This window comes from Anoplopoma fimbria, chromosome 20 (genome assembly GCF_027596085.1).
Source record: "Anoplopoma fimbria isolate UVic2021 breed Golden Eagle Sablefish chromosome 20, Afim_UVic_2022, whole genome shotgun sequence".
In the NCBI taxonomy this organism is placed as follows: domain Eukaryota; kingdom Metazoa; phylum Chordata; class Actinopteri; order Perciformes; family Anoplopomatidae; genus Anoplopoma; species Anoplopoma fimbria.
The window spans coordinates 23318757-23346190 of record NC_072468.1 but is presented as its reverse complement, the minus strand read 5'-3'; the positions used below and the strand labels follow the sequence as shown (position 1 = coordinate 23346190).

The 27434-nt window shown below is 42.1% G+C and overlaps 1 protein-coding gene across 1 annotated transcript in view; it reads left to right on the top strand.

Annotated features, from left to right (window-relative positions):
* Positions 1 to 2712: 2712 nt before the first annotated feature.
* LOC129109941 (raftlin-like) overlaps positions 2713 to 27434 on the top strand; it is a 103660-nt gene continuing 78938 nt past the window's right edge. The window contains exons 1-2 of the mRNA XM_054622089.1: positions 2713 to 3111; positions 16409 to 16593. Of these exons, the coding sequence (XP_054478064.1) occupies positions 16446 to 16593 (148 nt within the window). The 5' untranslated portion in view covers positions 2713 to 3111; positions 16409 to 16445. The remainder of the gene's footprint in view (positions 3112 to 16408; positions 16594 to 27434) is intronic.

Here is a 27434-nt window from a genome sequence, read left to right as displayed (position 1 = left end):
CTTCAGCAATTTTTCGGCATCTGTTTAATTTTGCTCTGTTTAAAAGGGCTTGAAAACCAGTCAAGCATCTCCGCCCAACAATAAAAACGTCACTTTCTTTTGTTCTTTCCAACCTCAGGTCCCCCCACGGTTGTTTAAATTATATGATTTGCTGGAACGACCTTTTTCCCTTCCAGCACTGAACCTTTTTTCATGTGAAGGTGGTATAATGCAGAAAAATATGCCCTTCCAAAATCGGACGCACGTTGCCCAGATCTGGATGCACGTTGGCAGTTTCTGCTCAGGAAGGGTGATTAAAGTCTAATGGGGCTCCTGATGTGACAGCAAACAGAGTCTGTAAAAATCTCTTAAAGAGACGTATCATTAATTTGCAGCCCAGAGATTCTCATGGCAACATCTGAGCAACACAATGAAGGGCTCTTCTTGAAAAGGCAGCTACAAACCCTGGCAAATGAGCAAGAGAAACACGCCACAAGGCTAGAAATGACTTTGAGAAGAGCCCAATGTCATGAGCACACTGTGTAAGACCAGTAAGTCTAATCACTGAACGCGGAGCTCTTCATCAGTAATTATGGAAACTCATCAAAAAGCAAGCCCGCCTTTGTCTCTCCTGTTATTCAGCTGTGGTCTCTTCTCGGCTTGTAAATTAGATGTTTTTTGACAAGCATCAGTGTTCAAATTCTGATTTTTTTTTTTTACCACATTCATGTTTGTTAGATTGTTTGCAGGTTATATTAAAAAACAATTATTTACAGAATTTCATAAAATTGTGGTATAAGGCTTTTTTATTGTCATTATAAATGAAAGAACATATGTATCCCATCATTTCTATGTCTATATGTTATGATGTAGAGGATGCAGATTAACAAGACAAGAGACCACAGCCATGCTAGCAGCCTTGTCAGGTTGTTCTTACTGTGTGCATAGCTGTGATGTGAGCTTCATGCTAACGTGCTAACAGTGAAAGTGTATATGCATGCTTGTGTTTAGCAGGTATAATTATTAGCATGTGCTCAATCCTCAGCAGAAGTTCTACTTTCTAGGCTCTGTGCAGATTGGGAATCTTTAGTTAAGCATGTTGGCAAGCTAACATATGCTAATTACCAGTAAACACAGCTGAGGCTGATGGGAATGTGATTAGTTTTAGAAGTATTTGGTCATAAAACAAAATATTGGACAAATGAAAAGTTTGCTTTAAATAATGGAATTAGATGAATATTTGCGGCTTACTAAACCTATTGGGGTTTGCTTGGGATCACAAATGTCTGTACAACAGTTCATGGCAGTCCATTCATTACTTGGACCAAAGTTATGGTCTGGCAGACAGATGCTGTTTGCATGGCTGAAAAATCTGTTATATTTTATGTAAAACATCTGTCTAAACAGAATTGTTTCTCCATGTCTGCCAAGGCCTGATAAAGAAGTCATCATTGTAAAAGATGCTCATTCAGCAACTATTATGAATTACCTAGAACCTTGTGCTGCAATGGAACCAAATTAACTTATCAAAACACGAAAAAACATTGGACGTTTAGACCGCTGTTCGTCTGTGAAACCAGTTGATTTATTTGTCACGCAACTTTAGAGCTGAAAAGGACTGATTTGTTCTCACTATTAGCGAGTCCTTTCTCATACACATCGTCACATGATGCATTTAAAAAAAATTGAGTACATCTGCTTTAAATTACCTTAAAAACAGGAAGAATGAGACATACTGCACAATCAAATCATCAAATTCTGTACAACACAGTCAGCACACCATCCAGGGGTCAAACCGTCTAGTCATTTACCGTATCCCATCAATGGATTTTAAGCATTTGCAGAGAGTTAATGGTACAGACAGACAGTGACGGAAACTTGATGTCAGCAGAGATGCAGATTGCCTCGGGCTAAGGATACTCTGTTGTTGTTCCAGCAGTAGCGGCAGTAGTTGTTGTTGTGGTGGAAATCACAGTTTATGCAACAGAAGTCTGGTGTTTCTCCAGAGCGGTGGTCCTTTATACAAGCTGGCTTAAATAATGAATACAGGGCTATAAGGGGTCCTGACCAGGACGTATTAAATATGCATAGAGGAAGTGAAGTACCCGGGATCACACTCACACCACCCCAAAACCCTATCCAACAAAACCACCATCGTATCCATACCCCTTACCCTTATTTTTTAGTCAAACTTATCATCATCTCCCCAAAACACTTCCCAGAGCGTGCACGTGTGACTGTATGTGCATGTGCATCGACCATGTGGCACAGTGCCCTACCGCTTTCCTTCCACTTCTCTCCATCTCCCTCTCAAACAAACTATCGATTTCGATTTTTGTCCGCCCATCTTTCTTTAGTCCTTCACTCCCTAAACAACACCCCCCACTCCCCCCTCTCTCTCTAACTCTGGTATTTCCCAGCGAAGCCCCCCTCCTCACCTCCCTCTTCCTCTCTCTCCCTCTCCCTCTCCCCTCTCCTCTCCTCTCCTCTCTGCCCCCTCCTCTTCTCCTCAGATGGATTCTTCAGTCAGCCGAGTGGAACCGGTGCGGCTGCTGGAGAGACGGGCAGAGCGGCAGTGAAGGCTGAGCTGAACAGACGCTGGGTCAGAGCGCTCAGTTGCTTCAGACAATCAGGGGGGGGGAGCGAGAGAGAGACACAGGAAAAGAGAGACAGAGAGAGAGACAGAGAGAGAGAGACCACATAGAAAGATAGATTGAAAAGGGAGGGAGAGACAGGGGAGGGAGGTAAATATGTGACAGGATGTGGTTTCCCTGAGCTTGCAGAACATCGGCATACAGGCATACTTTGAGCATGACCTAGACACACTGAGCTTACAAGTGTGTTTGAGCTCCGTTAGGTGGCGAGGGGGGAAGACGAAGCAAACCGCTGGATCTGCCTCTGCTGCTGCTGCTGCTGAGCCTGCAGACGCTCTCTGTTTCTCTTTTACCCGCCTGAGGATTGTGTTTTCCTCTAAGCCAACCGGCCACCCTCAGTGAGCTCGTCAGGACAGGATCTGAACCAGTTCCTCCATCCCCTCTTTCCCAGTAGAATGCTTTTCTCTGCTGGACGCTCTGCCTTCGCCTCCAAGCAGTGAACTTTTCAACGAGATTTCCGCGAAAAAAAACAAAACAGGTACGTTTTGCTTCCTGCTTGTGTGAGAGCTCCTCAACATGTGTGTGCATTTGAACTTCAGGGAACAGATGTGCGAGGAGAGTACACTCGCGCCTGATCTCCTGGATAACAGCCTCTGTGAACTTGGATTGCATGGTGGCGATTGTTTCCCCACAGAGAGTTGATTCATTAGAGGACAGTGCCGCAAGCCACAAGTTTGGCTTCTGAGTGGTGTGTTCAACCACAAGCTCTTAATCCACTGCTACCACACACACATGGGCGCACATTCATAAATGCTCGCAAGCACGCACGCACTCACTCACACTCTGGCCATTCATCATGCACATCAATAGGTCTGCTTGTTTTGAAGTCACATGCGTGATGGATGGTACAGAGCGGCGCTGGGAATGTCAAAAATGTCTACCTGGATCCAATCATGGACCCTGACCGTGATTCAAGATGTGTCCGGCGTACAGTATCACGCTGCTCCCACGAGTGAGGAGAGAGAGAGAGAGAGAGGGGAGTGTGTGATTTGTGAGCTACTGTACTGTACGGATAAAGGTTAAAAGTATGGGTTTCCCTTTATGTGTGGGTATGGGTGTGTGTGTGTGTGTGTGTGTGTGTGTGTGTGCAGCATGCGTGCTTATATATCCGTGTCTGTCTGTACAAGTGGATGTTTACATGCGTAGACTATGTGCTCCGGTATACGAGTTCATCCATGCGTGTGCGTGCGGGAGGAGGTTTAAAGGGAAAAACAAGTTGAGCGATGGCAGGAGGTGAAGGAAGGGCGGAGGGGGTGGGGGGGGGGGGGGGGGGAGATGTCAGGGAGGAGGAAGACGAGGGCATGAGAGAGAGGAAAAGCCGGGGGAAGAGAGGCAAAGTGTGTGTGTGTGTGTGTGTGTGTGTGTGTGTGTGTGTGTAAGAGAGAGAGAAAGTGAGTGAGAGAGCTCCGTCTGACTGAGCTGCTGTTAATTAGTTCCAGCTGGTGAGCTGTGGAGCGTCGGGCTGCGTTAACTCTACAGTGTTGGTGGGTCAGGAGTTGCCTCTGTCTCAGTCTGTCTGTTTCTGACACACACACACACACACACACACACACACACACACACACACACACACACACACACACACACACATCCATGTACTTCTATCTTTGTGAGGACACTCGTTGACATCATGCATTCCCATTACCCTAACCTTAACCATCACAGTTAAATGCCTAACCTCAACCTAACCTTTACTATCCCTGAACCTTAAAACCAATCCCCAACCCTCTGACAGGCCTTTGAAGAAGTGAGGTCCTCACTTTGCAAAAATGTCCTCATTCTAAAGTTCTTAAACTGAAACTGGACCTCACAAAGATACATGTACAAGTCAGAGCAGACACACACATGCATGGATAACATACAGACATCCAGAAGCATCACAAAAAAAATCCCTTGAAAGGCAAACAGCATATGGGCAGCCCCGCAAATACACTGAAACATGATATAGGCTACACAGATTCACACAAACACTCTTGTGCACACAAACAGACACACACACACACACACACACACACACACACACAGACACATTCATGCGCACATGCAGCCACACAAACATACAAAACAAAAATGACATGCAAAATTCCCAAATACAAAAGAAAAACACATTTTTGATTCACCTACAGAAGCACACAGTAAATGCACACATTACACACAGGTGCACACGAAAAAAAAGCCTTTTGCTGAACTCAATGTCGAGTGTGTATATCAAAGGGTAAGTGTGGTGAATATGTTTAACGTGCAATGAACACATGCAGTACCACACGTGAGCGTGCATAAAGGCTGAAAATACACATGACATGATCACATAGGCACACACAGACACACACACTTAAAACACACACACAGAGGAGAGCACTCTAGAAACCCCCATATGGCTGCATCATACGTTGGCCGCTCTTCAGCTCCACTGTTGGAAATGTGGAAGTGATTGTGGTTTGGGGCTTCGCTGCGCTACAATGTCACGTTGAAATGGGAATGATTACATCTGGCAAAAGGTGAACAGAACAATAACTTACAGAAAATGATCTCACTTATCCCTAGTTATACGTCGCCCTACAGACAGTTTTGATTATTTTTGCTCATGTTTGAGATATTTGTGTCAGAGGTTTCTGCTGCCAACCAACACACTGGGAGTGAATAGAATTTGACTTGTGGTACTTGTACTTATTAGATAAGGCAGCCTTTATAATGAATTCTACCCTCATGTATTACTGCTTTTATATAGAGCTAAAGGTCATGAATAAAAAACACCACATTTCCTTTCTTTGTCATTTTAGCTAGCTCCTTAGCTCAGAAGTAAGACCCCTCTAATTGACAAGTCGTGGCATCAGGACAAAAAAATCAGTTATTAACCTTTACAACTGCAGACTTAATGTACTATGGTAAGAGCTTTTTGTATAATAACGTATTAACATTTATAACTAAAAATGACTTACTAATGTTTGATGAAGGTGTACTAGAAAGTGCTAAAGTCATAACTCTTCATTCATGACGTTACCAACATTTATAACTGCAGACTTGATGTCTTATTAGAAAGTGAGAAACACATGTCTCTTTATCAATAACACAATAGCATTTATAGGGACACTACACTGATTTAATACTGAGCTTCTAATAAGCTGGAGGACCTGCAAGATCCTATACTTCCCAGGATGCAACTCAACGGCATTTGAGTTTCTTACTGAATATTAAATAATCATTTCTTTCAACATCGCCACCAAACAGCAGTTTGTTATGGTTAAAGTGATAATCATGAATATTTTGACCAATATTGAGATTGCAAATATTTATCATGAATATTTATTGATTTAACATATTTTTAATGCTTTTTTATTTTTAGATAAACAGAATAAATAAACTTCTATGTTGTGCTATGTTAATGATAATGTAGAAACTTTGCATCAAAATAAGACTGGTCCTCATCCAGAGACTAAAATAAAATTGTACAAAAACTTTGTACCCAAAATGTAATCAACTAAGCACTGCTTTCACTTTCATGTTGCGCTATATTCCTGCTAATTAAGGAATCATTTCATTATATTAAGATGTAAAGTAAGGTTTTCCTTCACCTGAATTTAGTGCATTTATGTTTTGCCCATCTACTCTACAGTATATTACTCTTCTACTCTGGACTTCAGACCAATATTCAAGAAACTTTATTTTCACGCTGCTTTTATTCTTCCCAAAAGTTTAGCCAAAACATCTCCATCGCCCCCTGGTCGCTGGCTGTTAGTTTAGGAAGCATTAGATTTGATATGCAGTGGAGTTTTCTATGAGCATTTCAAACGTCAATATCACAGTTGATCATTTTCATTAATTGTGCAGCCCCAAGGATTCCATACAAGCAAACCTTGTGAGGATTAAGCTCAACTTCAAAGAGGAATCTTAAAACTTGGGCACGTAAAGCCAAAATTTACAGCTTAACACGATTTAAGTAGGCGAGAAAATATTATTTTTGGAATTTTGATGCAGCAACCTTTTAAATGTATTTACAACATACATTAGCAGTCATGATTCAGAGTTTTAGTCATTTACTTTATGAATCACTTCCTTCCTCCATCAGTTTATGCGTTTCCTGAGCCTGTGTTTACTTTCTTTCTCTGCAGTCTTTTAGCAAACATGTATTTTAATCAACTTATGTTTGCTATCTGATCCGGGCACAGTGAATCCCCCTGTGAGGTGGGAAATTTGATTAAGGTAATTGGCAAACGTTGGCTGGTGAGAACCAGAATGGGTACTCCTCTCCACTCCGTATGTATAGACAAACACCCACAGACAGACACAACAAGATACGAGAACATTTTATACTCTGGTATAAATGTAGGGTATCTAATTGAAAGGTGGTTATTTTTAAACCATCTTAATATCATTCTACTCTCATTTCACGCTGCGCATGTTTGATGCCAGAGACTCGAACAAGCTTCACATTTGGGACATGATGAAATATAAACACATTAAGGATTTAATTCCTAAAAGAAAAGTTGCCGGAAGGTGACTTTTACTCTTGCAAAATCAAAAATGAGTAAAAGAATTCGATAATGACAACATATAAGTATTTGGTTGGCAGAGGTATCTGTGTTTTAGAGATGTTCAGTGTTTAATTCCAGGATGTTGTATGGTTTGGTGTAATTTGTTCGAATTTGGCAGTAATATAAACATTAGGCAGTAAACATGGCTGAACGGCACACTGCTAGATAGTTTTGCAGTTGTCCTGACAGGGTGTCATCTTCATTAAAGCCTCCGCTGCAAGTCGCACATCTTTTCCTTATGAAATGCTCAGTTACAAGATCTCGGGCATAGATTATTTTCCCCTCACTCCCTTGTTAGGTGACAGTGATCGTGCTTTTGAAGATACTAAGTTATTCAAGCCTCTGGCATTGCCCTAGACCTGAGACGGCATCCTAGGATGAATCCTCCAGGCAAGACGGAAGACGAAAGAGCCAACATTAAGCCGGTTGTGTGGTAGCTTAGCTCAAAGCAGAGACAAAAGAAAAAGAAAAAAACATCCCCCTTGATATTTCTATAAGGCAAATTGACTCCTGTTGTAATGGGTGGTCAAGAAAATTGCAGCAGTATTGATTGGCTAATGTTCAACACGGACGTATCGATAGTATGTCTGAAAACCTAAGAACTTGGCTTCGGCTGGCTTTAATAAAAAATGACCTGCCTGGAGCAAGTTCACAGAAAGCAATGAGTCACTCACAGAGAATCTCTTCAAACTCCTCAGTGTTTTGGAGAGAAAATACAAAGAGGGCAACTGAATCATTTTTCTATTTTTAACCGAGTCTTTCTTTCTCTCTTTCTCTCTCTTTCTTGAAATGGCAGACAATCCTTCTTTCACCGTGTTTCTCCGGCTGCAGCTTGAAAACATCCAACGTTGTGTTTGTGCGGGTTGAGTCGAGATAATGTTTTGCTTTTCACTTGTGAGAACTGAACAAATCCCTGCGTGGATAGATTATGCATAACAAATCAAACTCATGACTGTCAAAGACATGCAGAGCAGAGAGGAAAAGAGGAGAGGAGGGGAACAGGAGGACGCCAGTGTTTGCTCCTGCACATGGAGGAGTGGGAAAAAAAGAGGAGGGGGAGGAAAGAAGGAGCTGCTCCTGGTGATGAGGAGGGGCGTGGGCTTATGGCGGCCAGAAAAGGAGGAAAAAAATGAGAGGAACTGACAATGAAAGAGGAAGAGGTTGAGAAAGATTGGTGCCTATTATTCTCCTAAGAAGGGAATAGTCATAGAGGGGTTGGTTCCCATGGCAATAGCTCTCTCGATGCATGTGTGTGTGTGTGTGTGTGTGTGTGTGTGTGTGTGTGTGTGTGTGTGTGTGTGTGTGTGTGTGTGTGTGGACTGCAACCGGGCCTTGAGACTGTACGGAGACGAGGTTGCTCGAGGCCATGGTGAACCACGGAGCCACCCGGAGCTTCAAAAACGGTGGAGAATCTCAGACAGACACTATTGTTACTACTACTCGCCCGTTCTCTCTCCGTCTCACTCATCAGAACCTTGTGTTCCTTTTTTTTTTTCCTCTCTCGCTTTTCCTGTATGCATTGCCGTTATGCGTTGTCCTTGAGCATTCAAAGCAAATATAACAAATTCAGCGAGTTGAAATAAAAAGCAATTACTCCGTCGGCACCCATGGCCTCCTTGTCGGGGAGGTGCGTAATTGTTTAGATGTGGAGACGTCCTCCCCGAAAAAACTACATGTAAGCTTTTCTGTGGGATCTTCAATGTAGAACGGTTTTCATGCATATAATGCATTCACTCACAAAAAACAAAGCTTTGAGGGATTTTGAATTTTTGACTGGTGTGCAAAGCCGAGAGCATGTGACACACCTTTCCTCCTTACAACAACTATCTCTTCTCTTCTCACACTGGATATTACACTATCATGATATTATAGTGATTAATTATTCTTCAAGAGGACAAACAGAACAGAAACATAAATTATTTGTTTTTGAGTGAACCCGCTTATGCTGCAAAGCTCATTTTTTCACTTCTGTTTTAAACAAAATCATATTCGTTCTTCCGGTTTAGCGTTCAAGCGTTTGTGTTTTGCAAAACACAAAGTTAATGTTTACTGCTAGGTAGCTAGGTTACCTTTTAAGTCTGACGTGCACTAGAAGCATCAGCCAGCTCACTGTTATTTAGCCACAGTTCAAGCCTACAGGCATATTGTATTCAAACCTTACAGTAGGTTTTTAGTGGATTATAACAGTTTGAATAAAAGGGTCTTGTAAATGACATGTACAGTACATTTAGCTACACACTGCAGGTCCCTCTCTTAAAGGACTGTAATCACTAAAGGTTACAGCATTAACATCCTGCCTCAGTGTCCATTGTTTCTCTCTCTCTCTTGAGCCCCTCTTTTTTTCCATCCTCTCTGTCCCACTTAGGTGAGGATTCAAGGTGGTAAAGACCAAAGGAAGGAAGAAAGGGAAGAGTGGGGGGTTTCCAAAGGGTGCGTGTTCACATTTCCAGCTGACGCTGTCACCCGAAGCAGCAGAGATTGAGGCTGAAGCTCAGGGGGCGTTTGAAGGATATTTTGACCGGACATCAGACTACTGGACCCATCGGCTGTGTGTCCTGTGACCTTTTGTCAAAATAGGTTGCTCTAAGTGCTTGTTCCAGAAAAACAACCCACATGGGCATTTCCGTCTTTGCCAGCAGGGGTTTCCAAACCTTTTCGGCAGGGCCCCCCTTTAGTAGATGAAATATTTCCAAGCCCCCCCCTAGGCCACAGAAGAACATGCATAGATTTAGACTCGCTGCACACCCACTTGTATAACTCCGGGCCTCTGTGGTTCAGTACAATCAAAATCTGTACTAACACATGACAGCTAATTGATGAAAGCCGTCATCAATCAAAGCAGACCAAACACAGGAATTTATGACAGTAGAAGTGTGATTTGAGCACAAATTCACTGCCGTTAAAATTCATCTGCTGATGGTGAACTGTTAAGAAACTGATCTCCTGATCCGTGGGACTGTAAGTGATGTGTAGCCTATATTTATGCAAGGTAATTTGGTAACCATGGTAACTCCCACGCAAATCAGCATATCAGTGCAGGGGTTTTCCCCCAAACACAGAAAAGTAGAAATACTTGAAGAAGTGTGTTGTGCGTGTGTTCTTCTTGTCTAACTCAGCAGTTCCCCAATAAAGAGTGAGTTAAACAAGGCGACCAAACATGCATTCGTCACTATTTATACACAATATGATATATGAGGTCCGGTTATAGTATTGACTAATAATGCTTATTATCAATAAAAAAAATAACAATTGTGAGCTAGAAAGAACAGTGTATATTTTCATGGACTGGAATAAAATGAACTACAGATGTGAAAGAAACATGACTGCTGGTTGGAGACAGAATGTGAAACAAAGTCTCTGGGGCGAATTCGATGATTGAGCAGCTTTTGCATCCACTAAACCTGCACAAATGAAACAAACCAGAGGGAACCGTGTAAGTCTCAAAGTACCCGCGAAAGGTTTAATGCATCATCTAATCACTGCAATACCAAGGAAATAGCATCTTGGTGCTCTTGTGCCATTTGTGCATATTTAAATTCGGCAGTACGCATACATTTGGACATGCAGTTTCAGTACAATTATTAAGCATCTTCAGAGAGTTGGTGGTAACTGAAGCTGTGGCTCTCGCTGGACTTTCATAAGCCTGAGCAATCATTTCATTTGGCCAGAATGAAAGTGTACTGCTGTTAGTTTCTCAAGATTACCAACCCTGCCTTTAAACTCCAGTTGCTGTTGTTGTCTACAGCAAATTCAAGAGTCAAGAGTCATGGTCCTGATTCACACAGTCTGCTCTGGATTTCTCAATGTCTCACAGTATCAGATTACAAAGTAGTTTTGGGCGGAAAGTTAAGTGTCAGCTATCTTACAACTAGTTTGCAGTTCTAGTAGTGGACATTATTTACATGATGATACCTGTTATTAAGTTATTAACATTATATTCTTCACAAAGACTCACTAAACCAGAGGACTTTTGCTTTGGTTGTCCAGAATCTTATTATCAACATGAACTATTTGGGATTATGAAATTTATTATCCAAAATAAATCCAAATCATGGCAGTTTGGACTGTGTGCAATAATGTGAAAACTGTTGTCATATTGTTAAAAACACATACTAAAATACAATTGCCAACTGAACAGTCACCATTACTGGCAGTACATGACCATCTGATCAGAGCACTTCCTCCTTGCTGTAACACATAAGGTGAATACACCCAGACTTCTTCCCTTTTTTTGCAGCAGTGTGACAACTTACTTCAGGCTTTGTTTTTTGACCACTTGAATGCCATTTTCAGAAAATGACCAGCAACCTCTAAGGAGGTTGCTGGTCATAAAAACACACTGTGATTCGAAGCATTTCAACCAACAACCGCTGCGGTTGTTCTTTCCTGCGAGGTCAGTCTTGCCCTCCGCTTTACGTGATGGTCTCTCTAACCACTCCGCCTTGGAGAGCCCTTGACTCTTCTGCTCGCAATAAACCACAAATGATACTGAAACAGCAGTATCCACCGCCGAACGCAGCCTCGCTAGCGCTCCACTTCACTTGTCGGCTTAAAAAGATCAAAAGTCAGAAAAAGGCAAAGAGGGGCGAGGGAGATAAAGCGTGAGAGAGGGAGGGAGGAGAGAGAGAGAGAGAGAGGAAGAGAGTGGGTTTAAAAGGGAGACTACATGGGGAAGAACACAAGAACACAGTGTCCTAATTAATGTCCTCCTCCAATAATCCACTCTGAAGCTTCCCATGCTGCTAGGTTTGATCTCAGCAATGCTGCTATCAAAGCTTTGTAACGTGGTCTTGTAATACAGGGAGATCTCAGTCATACAGCATTAAAATCACTCAGGGCAGTTGCTTCTTGTTGCTGTGATGTCTGTAAGTGGAGATATGAGGTGGCGAATTGTACCATCATCTTCTACAGTCATGTAAAAATCTCTAAAGTTCCAATTCCTCATTATAATGATCTAAAGCTCTATTTCTAAGTATTTCAGATCAAATGACTACATAATGGGAATGCTATTGCTTGTATTAACAAATAATTATTATCCAAGTCTGCAGCTCTGCAAGGCTTTTTAGCGTCTTTTGGCTCATTATTTTGGTTATAAACGGCCGTCAACACCAAGAACAATAACTCTATAACGATGTGAGCATCCATACTGATGAACTATAACGTTCTGTAAACAGTGACGCCAAGCTGTGTCAGATCTGGCCTGGATTATTCATTGATTATTGATCATAAGGAGGCGACAAGACAGTTGTCATAAAGCCACCTGAGGTAATGCTAGTTAGCCGACCAGCTAGCGTTAGCTATTCATAATCGGCCCCTCATCATGGTTTAAAATAATAACCAAACATTTACCACTGACTCCGAGGGTTGAGCCTGATTGCTTCCCAAATGTTCTTCTTCTTGATAGCGTATTTTTAAAACCTGTTTGTTTGATCAAATAGGGTTTTTTTTTTAAACGGAACGTCATGCCCTGTAAATTTTGGATGGATTTTAATTGGCTGTCAGTTTTCTATCTTTCATCAAATCACTCTGAAAGTGATCCCAGTGATATCCCTCTCCAATGTTGGGATTGGATACGTTTTTAGAACAATATAGTTCTCGTTAAAGTTATTGTTTTTGGTGTGGATTGCCCTAAAGGTGTTTAGATTCTGCTCTCAGCCCAAAAAGCTCCAACTGTATGCTACCAACTGAGCACCAAACTAGAGACGGACAAGATTAGCGACTAGCTTTAGCAGCTAGACCGAGATTTATTCCTTAAGAGTAAAAACAGTGTGTCACAATTTGTATGTTTATCGCTTTCGCCAGTAACATGGGAACGTGGTTCCAGCAAAAATAAGCTCAGATAAACCCACAGTACGCTACCTGCCTAGCACAAAACAAACTAAGCTAGCGGATAGCTAGTAAAGACAGTGGAGCATTTAGCATATTAAGAGTCTAGCATTTCCCTCAGGAGCTGATGGAGACCAAAACAGAGCTAAAAGGAGAGTGAATATTAGACCTAAATTTGTTAGATTGACAGAAAACAGCACTGAATGATTTCTAACGTCGCATCATCTTCTGGATTTTCATAATAACAACTTCATAAGGTGATGATATGTTGATTTTCAGCTTGCAGTAGTTGTATTTCAGCCTTAAAATGGTCAAAAATGATTTATTTCAGCTTTAATACTGTGCTGTACCCCCAGAGAAGCAACAGGTGATGCAGAGAAGACAGAGTAAACCTAGAACTAACAAATTGTTTTTGACTGACAGATAGAAAACACAACAGTGAAAGACAATACCTTCCCTGATGTTACCCTCTGGGTTCAACACAATACAGAGTGCTGCAGGATGTTTTGTTTGTAAGGGCCAAAGTTAAGTGCCTCTGAGCTACAACAAAGCATCTGAACGTCGATCTCGGGCTCACGGAGAGAGAATCCTATCGAATGAAACCTCTTATCAAATAAAACCTCAATATGCCATTAGCAAGAGACAAAAAGAAGGAACAAAATGGCATGAGGATCGTTGCTAATTCAGCAAAAAGGGAAATCAATGGCTCCCTTCCTGTTATTTCTTTTTATTCCTTTCTGTAGCTACCCAGAGTCTGTCTACCCTCTCAAGCATCCCCAACTTCCCGGCCTGCCAATCTTCCCCCCCAAAGAAACCAGGGTGTAGAGGAGCTGAGGGGCTTTCACTCCCACCTCAGAGGAGAGGGTTTCGAGGCAAGAAACAGTGACGCAAAAAAAAAAATCATAAACATCTCACATCTCCTCCGTCAGTTCAGCTCTAAAAATACTCCCGTTCGCCTTCGCCTCACATCTCCTCCTCCCCGGTCTCAAGGAGCTATGCAAATACAAACACCTCCATTTTTTTTTCTCCTCGTCCCACTTTGTTTTCCTTCCAGCCACCCCCCCCCCCCCCCACACACACACACACACACACACACACCTCCCCCTTATCCTATTGTTCTGAGCACCTCTTCTCCAGCTCTTGTAGACTACATGACAGAGCCTCGCCTTCCCTCTTGTTGTTCCTACTCTCTCCAGGGTAAGGGGGGAGAAATGATAAAAGCTATTTACAAGTAACTGTAGGCAAAATTCTATCTTCTTCTTTTTTTTTTTCTTACCCTGTTTTCTTTGATGGCAGAGCCATTTGTGAAGCTGCACGGTGAACTGCAGCACAGTGCAGCGCAGTCCTGAGTGACAATTTAAGGGACTGAAGCGCTTTTAGGGACTTTGACTATGCCAGCTTCTGCAGATTGTGTTTGGGCTTTTTTGGGTGTTCTTGGAAACGGAAGCAAGACGTCAGTCTTTTGCGTGCAGAGAGCCAAAGACTCAACTCCACAGAACATCTCAGTCGCATGCAAACCCTTAAGAAGGCTTTTTGAAGTTTCAAACAGAGAGAGGCTTGCAGCGACTGCAGGACTGTGAATTTCCGGTATTAATCACAAGTCCATCAAGTCCTGTGGTCGGTTTCAGGGGGAGCCGTTATGAGGCTAGTAGAGATATGATTGTGACACACGTTGCGATTCATAAAGCCCAACAAAGACGTTGAATGTAAGTGCCACTGGAAACACTGGCTCTCACGAGAACCGTAATGAATCTCCTGCCTCATCTTTCCCTCTGCCGTCTCCCGCTCTGTGTGTTGATGATCACCCCTTTTCAACCGACTCTAATTGTCTTTTTTTCTCCCTTCAGACTCTACTTGCCATGCATTGCCCCCCCCCCCCCTTTCCCTTTTTCTGACTAACAATCTGCAACCCGGCCACCCCCATTTCCTCTCTCTCCCTTGATTGATTCTCACCTTTCCCATTCTTGCCGTTCACCTCATTAACGGAGCCCCCGTCTGCTCGTTTCCTATTTCGTCTCCCACTCCTTTCCTGCATTCCCGACCCCCCACCCCCGCCCCTCCTCACTTCCTGTCCTGTCTCTGAAGCGACGGCCGGCCTGGTTTTTCTGCCAAGGCCGTGCAACGTTCTGTAATTAGTAGTGAGCATAATAGAGAGGGTTCCTCATCAGCTGAGGTGGGAGGGGAGGGGAGGGCACCTACGCCATCCATCCATCCATCCATCCATCCATCCATCCATCCATCCATCCATCCTTCAGTTTAATCAGCGGCACACAATGGGATGTCACCTGCTCCCAGACGCAGCCGCTGGAGAGTGGCGGTGATGCTGTCACAAACCATTTGTGGGGTGAAGCGGCGTCCATGGCGCCGGCTCTTTAAGGGCTCCTCTTCTTCCACGGTTGTCGCTGCTAATTTGGTCTCCCTGGGAACGAGGGAGAGAGGGAACCCGTGAAAAATCAAGCTCATTTAGTCGTGTTTATTTATTTATTTATTTTTACAGACGCTCAATCCAGCATGTTCGGCTTTATTGGTTTTTCCTTCTGACATCCCTGAGGAATCACGGATATCAGAGTGCATGAATGTTTGCTTTCATATGTGTGTGTGTGTGTGTGAATCTGACCCTCAATCAGTCATACCCAGTGGAGGGAGGGAAATAAGTAGGCCTACAGATACACAAATACTGTAAATCTTTTCCCATTTTGTATTACTCTCTATACTTTTATTGTATTTATTGTTCCTTTTACTTCACTACATATATTTCATAGTTACTACATACGTTGATGATTAAGATTTTACATAAAAGACTCGTGATCAATTGATGAATTATTGCACAATCTCTACGCATTCCAGACATTAGCTTTCATTTGTTTCAAAAACATGACGGCATTTCTAAAAATAGATCCAACAGCGCAACAAACACGCTTGTTCAGAGAACTATGCCATGGTTTAGGATTTGTAAAAGCTCTATAATTGTTGTGAGGTAAGGATTATTAGATAAAGTATGATTATTATGCTATTAAACTTGCCATATTAACATTCAATATAATGTAATGCAAAATTGCTGTGAAGAATTACACATCTCAAGCAGGTTTCAAGAGTCTGCTAATTGAATTTCATAACATATGGATATGAATGGAAACCTTAGGTCACCTTGGATGGTAGAAAAACAAACAAAAAGCATTTGAAAATATGCTGGTTCACATGATTTATGGTTAAAGAGTTAACATACTTAAATGATACCATTTGCAGGAATGAACTGTACATTGAGGTGTTCAAATGAATGATCTGAGCACTTCTTTCACAACAGGTTAACACCACACTGACACAATCATTAATTTGCACTTTTACTCGCTGGCTACAAACACAGATAAACAGGTGAAAATGAAACACTGGCTCATTCTGTTTTGTTCTTGTTGGCAGAGGTCCGCTCACAGAGAGACAGACACGCTGTGGAGCCATGGGCTGCGGGCTGCGTAAGATGAAGCCGTTGTCGGAGGAGAACAGTCCGGGGAAGATTTACTCCACCCTGAAGAGACCACAGGTGGAGACCAAAGTGGGCGTGGCCTACACCTACCGCTACCTGGACTTCCTCATCGGCAAAGACGGTGAGTCTTTGATGTCTATTAATCTGCTTAGAAGGCAGCGTTGGATAACCAGTGACCTTCACTCCATGTTTTTGGCAGAACGTCCAATCCTTTTAGTTTTAATAGTAGTTTTTATTCCAAATATAGTATAATTGGGGATGCACCATTCTGACTTTTTCAGTCCTGATAACAATACCTTGGCTTTATTTATATTGTACTACAGTATATTTATTGAATTGTTATTAATTGATAGTCTAATAAAGCAAACATGAACAAATTGGTGAAATAAAAACTTTCAACAAAACATTAAATTACTATTCAAGTGTAAAATGTATATAATAATAGAATATAATTGAACAGATTGGCCCCATTTGTACCACTATATGACCCAGCTATCTGAGTATGTATCAACCAGATATCAGTATTGATGCATCCCTAAATATTACCCACCAAGTAAAGCAGTAAAAGCATGAAATATCAGAATAGCAGTAGTGGCTAGTGATCAATAATCCCCACAGCTCCCTTCTTTTGTGGATATGTTATGGTCATTTTGTGCTGCCGGGTCGTAAAAATCTAAATTATTGCCCCTTGCACATGCACAGTTGAAATGATATGAATAGCTCACGGCCTTAGGCGTTTTGGTGCATCATACCTCAGCGTGGTAAGAAAGCAGAATGCCTCACAGGTTTTGCAAAGGGGGCCGATCTGCACTGCAATCCACAACTCTTTGTGCTGCGTGTAGTATATTACTGAATAATGCCACCTCCATCTTGATTAATCTGTCTACTCCCCCTCTGAAAATGTCATTATACCTGCGTGTCTCCAGTATAAAAGCATTAAGGGTTCAGAAGCAGAAGAAATCCATCACTCATGTGTTTGAAATTACAGCACCCTGGCTGTAATTTTCATAAGGATTTTCTTGTAATGATTGAGTGTTAATTAGCGCCTGCTCCCCGTACAGCCGCCACTGTTCTAATTTATTTTCTCACAATTAGTCAGTCATGCTTTCACGTTTTGCTAATGATATAGAATTTTCCAGCCCAATCCACGCCACACATCCTGCTGGTGGCAATCAATTATGAGTGGCACCGAATCCAACCATTAAGCGGGGGATACAAACAAAGTAAAAGGTGGCCTGCTGAGTAATGAAACTATTTTGTTCAAAGTCACAGGTTTGATTCTTGCAAAAGCTTGTAGTTTCAGCTAGTTTTGGTTTGTTTCAGTTGGGGAGATGCCTGACTGGCTTTGCGCTCACACTAGCCTGCTGAGCTGTAAACATGTAAATAAGTTAACTATGAAGATGTTGCTGACAGTCAAACTGAATCCGAGGCTCCCTGTTCTGTGCACGAAAATATGGAAATGGAATTATACAAACAGAAACTGCGGGGATAACCCCCTCCTCTGCTTCCTTTCCTCAGTCTGAGGTGTTTATCAGATGGCAGGTGGGAGTTGCTTCCTGAGATGCCGTAACCTAATGCAACGGCTTGTGGTCTTTGTTGTGTCGGTGTTAATGTGTATTGAGGAGAATTCCTTTGTGTTTGTGTTGTTATGATCTAAACTTAGATAGTCTCGTTATTTTAGGTTCAATGATTTGAGAAACTTTGGCACAAACAGAATTTGTCACTCTTTTAAAATCTTAGTCTAGAAACTTTATTTAAAGTGGCTATAATCAAAAGAAAATTCTGTATATCAAATTTTGTATCCATGAACCATCTTGGCTTTTTGCAACCAGTGAACGGAAGTAACAATATTTGGACTGCGTACCCTTGCTTTACACTCTATTTTACTCAAAAAGGAACCATAATTGACTAAATGAACATCATGCTGTATTAAAGAAGACTTGAAATGACTGAGACCATAAACTCATGTTTACAATATTTATTGAGGTAATAAGTCAAGTGAGAAGTAGGGTCATTTACTCAGACTTCTACACAATCAGACCTCTTTTTGCAACCGGAGGAGTCTCCCCTGCTGGTCAGTAGAGAGAATGCAAGTTTAAGACACTTCTGCATTGGTTTCACTGGTCAGAACCGGAGTTTGCGGCCTGGTTGTATCATATGATAATGTGAAAACATTGTGATAATGTGAAAGGGGTTGTTAGTCGGCGTTTTTGTTCGTTAATATGCATACAGTCACTTTTTAAAATAAACTTCTCACATAAGCTTTCTTAACCTTTAAGTTTACTTATGGTAAGGTTTAGGAGAAACTCATGGGTGGAGTAAAATTACTAAGTTTGCTACATAACTGGTGTTAGTAAAGTAAGGTAGTTATGTAACAAAACTATGGTAAAATAAGTCAATGTGAACCTGGTTTCACTAACAGTTGTCCTGAGTGAAAGCACTGTGTTTGTTTGACCCGTCCAATCTCCCCTCCCACCCATCCTACGACTGTCCTGCTCTTGTCACGGGCAATAATGAAGCAGATGTGTCTACTTTGGAGTTAGTTGAAAGGCTGGTTTGTCTCATCCAGATGCTAAAAGGTGCGTTTCTGCAACTTTACATTTTCTTTCACTCTCGCAACTTTCCTGGCATAACTTTGGGCCGCAGTAGGCAGCAGTTTTCTCTGACAGAGCTCTAAACAGCAGTCAGAGTTAGTTATGTTGTTCTACCGTTGCTGGATGTGTATACAAGCAACTGTCTGCCAACGAGCTCCTACCGCCCCTAAGAGGCCAGAAAATTCATTTATTGTAGGTTTAAGAAGTGTGATTTAGAGACAAAAGAAAAAGAAAAGAATGATTGTCGGCATTTGTGGGACATCTGGAACTCTGTTTATATGTTGACTCCCAAAGCATTTCAAACAAATTGGCTCAGCTTCATGCTGATACATATATGATATGTTCTGCTTGTCTGATGAGACACAGTCAATATGTTTCCTTGCATACAAATAGGTTGTTTGCCTTGAATATCCAGATTAAGTGTGTTTTACTAATGAACTCACAAAGCACTTAAACACATCCACTATTCCTGATGATAGTCGTAACAGAACAAAGCCATTCTGCTAATCCCCCCATGAAGTAGACCCACTTCGTCTTCCTCCACTGCTGGGCCTACCACTCATTTTTCAGACACACTGCTGTGCTTCCAGTTTACACCCATGACATTTTGCAGCTTGAACGCAGAACCAAAACAAAGAAAGAGACCAGACTAAAGCATATGGATATCATTATTAAACTATTGGTAAAATAAGATTGTGTTTAAATGACAGTTGGAATAATCAAGTATTGTTTTTACACTGATTATAATGAAACTATTAGACCGCCCATAAACATACCGAGTCACTTCCTTCTGCCGGGAGAAGAAAGCTGTCAAATATATTGATTTAAAAAGTAAAGGGTAATGTCATCTGCAAACTTTTGCAGAATCTTTGAGCAGCCGATATCTGCTCAGATGGCAGACATCCGCTCAGATGACAGACATCCGCACTGGGGTTGAGGTCAAGATAAATTTAGGAGTGGGTGTAGAATTAGGATTAGATTAAGGTTGAATATATAACGGGGGTCATTGAGGTGAGCAAATGGGAAATTAATGTGTTCAGGGACGTGTTTTGTGTGCGCTGTAGGCAGGGGGGAGGAGTCAGGGTGCTATATATAGCCATCACTCTGTTATTTCTGCTCATGACAGTTATAGCTGAAATGATGGTGGGGAGGAGGGGAGTTCGGTGGGGGTGGGAGGGCGATGTGGTGGGGGAGCGGAGGGGGAGGTGGTACGGGAAGCCGGGAGATGTAGTGCGCGGCGTGTTCGCCCTGACAGTTGATTAGTCTCCATTAGTTTGTCAGGCTGACTAGACTGGATGGATGGAGGAGACGGGGAACGTGGGCGTCTCGGGGGCCAGGCGAGCTTTCCCGCCCCCACCCATCATATGGGACCTGACATGAGGGCGGGGCTGGAAGAGGAGGACGGAGGTGGACGGGTGCCACCCTTTTGTTAAACTGTGTTTGTGTGTATGTGTGTGTCTTTGGCTCATGGCCACATTGTTATCTTCAAGCATACCCTGTAATGGTGGGGGCTACTACTTACTGTAATCAGTTTCCTCTTACTCTGTCTCTCTGTCACTGTCAGTGCGCCTCTGTCTATGTTTCTCTGTTGTTCATCTCTTGAAATATGTCTGTGCATAAGTGTGTGTGTGTGTGTGTGTGTGTGTGTGTGTGTGTGTGTGTGTGTGTGTGTGTGTGTGTGTGTGTGTGTGTGTGTGTGTGTGTGTGTGTGTGTGTGTGTGTGTGTGAGTTTCCCAGAGGAGCACATTAAGTTTGAGAAATCAGAGTGTCTGTGCTGCCCAACTGGCTGAATCATTTCACTGCATCAGCAGGTTTTTTCGGGGTTGAAGGGTTAGCGTGTTGTAATTACTTTTGTACCAGGTATGTAAGTGCAGGTAATGATTCATGTGTCGGGCCTTTTTTCTACAGGAAACCTGTTAAATATTTAAGACACAGTCAAAGATTATGAATATGAAAGTATTCTCTCTGGTAGAGCTGGAGGGCGTGCACATACATTCTGATACTTAGAGTTACAGACAATTGGCTCACAGCTGACGTGTAAAGAAAGGGAATTGTGTTATTAGAAAATGAACTAGTTCCTTTACTCGTTCTTAAATGTATTCACCTAAACACATTGCACTGTTTGTATTTCCTCACCTCATAAAACCCTTGCAATGCGAACATAAAAGAAAAAATGGAAACCTCTATTGGTTACAGCCGGGACTGGAATTTAATCATTTTTGAGGCAAGGCCACTTGACTTTTGTGTCGAGGGCACAACCAGGGCAGCAAGAACATCAAATAAATCTATTACTTTACAGAAAAAAAATATAAATTTAACTAAGAATCATTTAATTTACAATACATAATAATACTATTAGTCTGCTGTTTATGTGAAAACTGTTTTTAATGGTATGAGAAATGATCCATATTTGTTGTAAATTGTTGTTATCCGCTACTTTGTTGTGCTGAAGCCTACAGACAAAGTTAATACCATTAAAAGTCCTGTAATGAACTACGTGAATTAAAGAAGTGTGACTATGGTTAAGTTGTTAAAAATGCATGTTAGCAGGAGGAGAACGCCAGCATTTGTTTACCTACTTGAAAGAAGGAACCGCTTTTGTGTGCATCCCCTCAACCAGCAAAAGAGACTGTGCAGTGCATGGGAGCTCCATCAAAAATAGACTAGGCGTATATTTTTAGCACCACTGGTGGAATAAAAGGCATTGTCTAGAGCGGCCGTGATCAGCTCCAGAGGCCGCGGCTCAGCTGGGTCCGCTGTCATCTATTGTCATAAATAGGTTGGAATTCAGCGGTTCATAACAGACTCCAAATTTAACCCTCCTCTGGTTATGTGTGCAGCTTTTCACTTGATGAAGCTCAATAAGAATTCAGAATCTCAACAAAAGACACTGATGTCTAAAAACCGTATAGCCAGAAAAGAGACAGAGGAGAAAATGGCAAAGTGCTGCCCGGGCATTCAAGGCAAAAGATTTTAAGAATGGCATCAAGGCCAGACAGAGGGGCTGCTGGTGAAATTCCTGCCCTGGTTACATCTATGTTTGCTAACTAGCAGTCTTCTTCTTCTCCGCACTTTTGACAGCACATCACTTCTTCTCTTGTTGTGTTACCAAAGCCTGTTGACCAGTGAAATAGACCATTTCAAACCATTGAAAGGAATGCGTACAAGATGCAAATAAAAGTGGACATTGTCATAAAAATGTTGCACCACACCTTTAAGACAAGACTATGTATCTTATGAAAAAAAAAAGGTAGAATAAGTACTAATAAAACCTACTCTTGCTCAACTCAGCAATCTAATAAATAAAGCTAATGGTGGCTAATGATAGATTATCTTAAAAACAATATCAGTTAGCTCATTTAATGACTCTTCTCTATATGGTGCGAATACGCAAAGTTTGAAGGGAAATTAAATGTGCCGTTATCCTGTTAATGCCGTCTCATTTTAACTTTTTGGTTACACTTTAAAATGATCATGCAGCTTGTATTCTTTTTGATTATAAAATAACTTTGAAGTACACTTAAAAATTCAGATGTAAAGTCAGGCCCTGCAGGGCATCGGATATTCCTGTCATGTCTTGAGGATCAGACGAGGACTGAGGAATCCTCATATCATAACTTATCTTGTGCAATTGAAACAGCAATGTCATATTTCATTACGTTACAGGAACAAGTTATACAATTCCATTATTATTTACTTTGTAGTCGTGTTGTGACACGCACAAAAAAAGATCTGCGTTTATTGTAGCAGCATCAAAACAATTCCATTGTCATACGAAGAAAAACAGAAACAACTGTGAAAGGGAAATGTTTTTCTCGTTAACTTATAATCCTGGCATCATTATCGCTGTCACTGTCTAATTTTGCATAAAAGAAACCTCTCTTTAAAAAAAGTTAATGTACCAGAAACTGCAGAAAAACGTTCTGCGTCAGCATTTCTAGCTGGAGACAAAATTAAGTCTGACTTCTTGCTTCCCCTCCACCTCCGTCTTCTCCCAGATAATATGCCCTCATGACGTTAAGTTCACTTCACTGGAACTACTGCACCGTGAATAATGTTTGCAATAATTTCTTGCCACAGTGGTAGATCATAGCTTTTATGCAACTGCCACCACAATGGCCCCGCAGGCTAGTAACCAGCCACCAAATGTAACATCACTGCAGAAAACAGTGATGAAAGGGAGAGTAAAGTGGTGGAAAGATGTGGGTAATAAACCTCCTCTGCACGGAATATCAGCGTCAGCCCACCAATGAGCTGTTGCCTCCAGGTTGCTGTATCATTGTGGATCACGCATTCAGCTTCACGGTCACTCTGCCACCATTCATTCGCGCTCTGATAGAGCTGCGGTAAAAAACAAAACGGAGAGCCTGTTTGATATTGAGATCATGACCCTGCAGGGAGCTGAGAAAGCGCCTTGCTGTTGCTGTGTTAGATGGTGTGGAAAAAAAGCCATTTCATCGCAAACACGAGCGCAACAGACGGGATGAGTCCCATTTCCTCCCGAAATTTGATTTTTGAAAATGTTTAAAAAAAGAAAAAAGCATCGGGAGAAATGAAAAATCTGCTTGGTTGGGAATACTGGAAATATAAAGATATCGCCCTTGACATCAAAGCCGGCGGGCAAACATGTGAGGCCTGCACACACACACACACACACACACACACACACACACACACACACACACACACACACACACACACACACACACACACACACACACACACACACACACACAGCACACACAGCGTTTGATATCATCTCAGGAGCGAGACACATCATTTATATGCAAAACCCCCAGAGCCCCGAGTCCCCTTGTTAATATGAGCTGTAGCAGTGGCGGCAGGTGAGTGACATGCCGAAAGCAACCCTCCCCCCCCCAACCCCCACCAAACTCCACCGCCGCTCCTTTCTGATACAAGACCGAGCTGCAGGAGAGGTCAGCAGGAACGCCGCACGCCGGAGTGGCTTTCGGAGGGGAGATTAGTCCTTGGATGGCGGCGTAGCTGGGATTTATCCCCTGGCTCCTCCGCTTGAGAGGTGGAATTGAATCGCAGTTATTGAAGGGGAGAATGACATTGAGGCCCCTGAATTCACGGTCATCTGCTTTTTTTTTACATTATATTTCCATTATATTCCTGCTGCCCAGGGTGTGGCTGCGCAGCTCGAATCACAACATGATTGTGAATTAGATGCAGGCAGAGGCGAGCTGAGCGTGTTTCTGGCGGTGTGAGAAATCAAAAAATATGAGGGCAAGTGGTGAATGCGTATTGGATATTACTGAATTAATAATCTGGGACCTTCTTTTGGAAGAGGCCGCTCTCTTTGCACACCGAGCGCCCCCTGATGAATGCGTTCAGTGTGATTACCGGTCAATTGTGGAATCTCTTTGAAATGTGCATGAAATATGCATGAAATATGCATCGGCCCAGCAACACTGCTTCTTGTTTTTTCTGTCCGTCCGTCCACAGTCCACAGTCAGCGGCGCGCTACAGTAAGTGGGTGCTGCTTGTTGTATTGTTTCGAGCCTGTCAGGCAGCAAAATGCCAAGCCATCGTTTGCTGAGACAAAGATGTCAGAGCGGCGTTTTAAGGCGTGTGACAGAGCCAGAGCTCAGCAGGTTCCATTCAGCGAGCTTCAAACGGCTGCAACTGCTGACAAAGTTTTCAGCAACAGGAAACGCAGATTTCTGCTCGGTTCCTTCCTCCCTCCCACCACCCCCCCCCCCCCCCCCCACCCCACCCTCGTCTCCTCCCTCCCTGTCTCTCGCTCAGCAGTATGTTTAAGATTAGCTCTCCTTGTAATGCTTCGTATTCTGTGCAGACTATTTCCTGTGTCTGAAGGCTTTGGTATTGCAGTTAACCGAACTCAGTTTCCAGTATGCGGTGTGAATGTGTATGTGTGTGTGTCTGTGGGTGTGTGTGTGTGTGTGTCTTTGTATGTGTGTGTACTGTGTTGTTGCGGAAAGAATTCAATTTCCCTCGCTCACGAGAAATATTCTCGTCATGATTTGATTCGGGCTGTCCAGGCCTGCAGGATGAGTGTTAGAGGGAACAGGAATATGTAAGACGGAGGGGTCAGAGGGTCAGGGAATAAAAGGAAAAACAAACAAAAAAGAAAGCAGACGTCTAACACCAAGTTGGATCGTTGGATTCAGAGACTTTTTGAAACTTGCTAAATCATTGCGGGCGCATGGATTCAAATCGAATCCTTTGAGATTTTCTCAGATCCCAGTCATGGCTGCAACTGTCCCAGTGCTTCACCAAAACAACACATCCTGAGGCTCTCTGGGTTTTATTTGTTGAGATACCAATTCTGCATGTGGGTGGGGAACCGGCGTGTGCGTCATTAGAGGAGTAAGTGAGCGTCTTGAAGAGAGAGGAAATGAGGGGAGAAACCAAGATAGAGACTATGTGTGTGGTGTGTGTACGTCTTGTATGTGAATATGTACACATGTAGTTGGCTGAACATGTCTTTTTTAGTCTTGGAACCTCCATGTCTGGCTCTGCGTTGGTTTGTCTTTGTGTTTGTACACTGCTGTGTTGTATCCAGCCTGCCTACTTATTGCCTTTTGTAACGTGGCCTCTGCTGTTTTCCTGCCGACCTGACAGACAATACGCTCGAGCTCCCCCTCCAAGCTTTATTGGCTCTTATTGCCATCCCACTCAGATCCAATATGCCAGTATTGATTGTGTTGAAATGCAATCAGGGTCTCCACAGCAGAGGGGGGCAAACAATCTAAATTTAACAAAACACCTCCGCCGGCCTTCAGCCCGGCCCCGATAGCACGTCCCAAAAGGGGAACAAATGTATTTATGTGTGTGGAGAGAAAACAGAGGCTCCTCCACGCCGTCGCTGCTATTGTTAGACGCTCTCTCTCTCTCTCTCTCTCTCTCTCTCTCTCTCAAGAAGCCTGTGAGGCCGCACAAGCAGAATGTGCAGGAAGTGACCTCAGCCTTGACCTCACTTCCTGCCGAGTGGGCGTTTACAGCGTGTTGTCAAAGCAAAATATGTTTTTGGGGGGTTTTAAAACGTCAGATGTCAGAAGTCAGTTAGCGGACAAACTTTTAGGTGAAAAAAAAATCATTTGTGCAATCACTGACATTCCTACTGCTTGGTGACCTCACGATGGCTTGGTTTGAGATTTAGGAAAATGCATACTTGGCATTCCTTCAGGGGTTGTGAAATTAGCTTTTTTTTGAGCTCAAGAGGTCAAACAATTTTCTCAACTCACAGAAGAACAACGTGATCTCTCAGCTGAAGTGAAAACAAACGAATATCGAAACTCGAGTTATGAGTTTTCTGCGTTTCTCCCCAACGCTCAAAGTTACAAAAGTATACATTATTGCACCTCCAGAAAAACTCTGTGTCCTTTTTTCAAATCAATTTGCACACAGGAAGAAGAGGCTACAGTGTTTAATAATAATGTGTTAGATATTTGTTTTTAAAATGCAATGAATTCATTTCAGGGAGCATGTCGCTGCCTGAAATTCAGCACTTAACAAAAAAACAAACAACAACCAATCTTTCTGTCCTCGAACAGCTTTGTAAGCAACAATGACTTATAACATTAATATTGCTTTTCTTTTTTTTTTTTTTAGCTGCCATCAATCATTTTGTTAGAATAGGTGTCATTTTTCAATCATCTGAATGTGAAATGAAAGTCTTCACTTTTCCTTTAAAATATACTTTGACAACAAAACAAAGGTTTGCGTTGATGAGGTTTAGTGTGCAGGAGCTTTTTCATTAACACTTGAGACAACACAACACTGTTTATGTGTCGAATTGGCTTTGCAGGCTGCAAAACAACATATTTGATAGAGAAGTGGGCAACACTTTCTAGGACGCTCATGTCTATAATGCATTAACGTTTATGTCTATAATGAATTATAAACACTTAGAATCTGCTTATAGCACTGTATAATTATGATTATAAGACGCCTAACTAGTCATTATGCTTTAAAACAATAATTATTACCCATTATGCAGAATTCTATAATCACACATTTCTTGTTGAAAGGGTCAAAGTGTATTATAAAGAGTTGTAATATATTATATTTTTATAATGCATTATTATCAATGTTGTTATGCATTATAATGTGGTTATAAGTTACTCTAAGTGGTCATTGATTTTCACTAACAAAAAATGACCACTTGGAGTAACTTATAATCACAATATAATGCATTATAACTGTGACTGTAATGCATTATTATATATTACATAATTATGGGAAATAATATACATTACTGCAAAAAAAAAGGCAATTATTGAACATCAATTAGGAACTAAAGTGAGACCTCATAAGTCTTTACAAAATGCTTTACAATATGTTGTAATTATCAATATCTATGAGTGTTTATAACTACAAT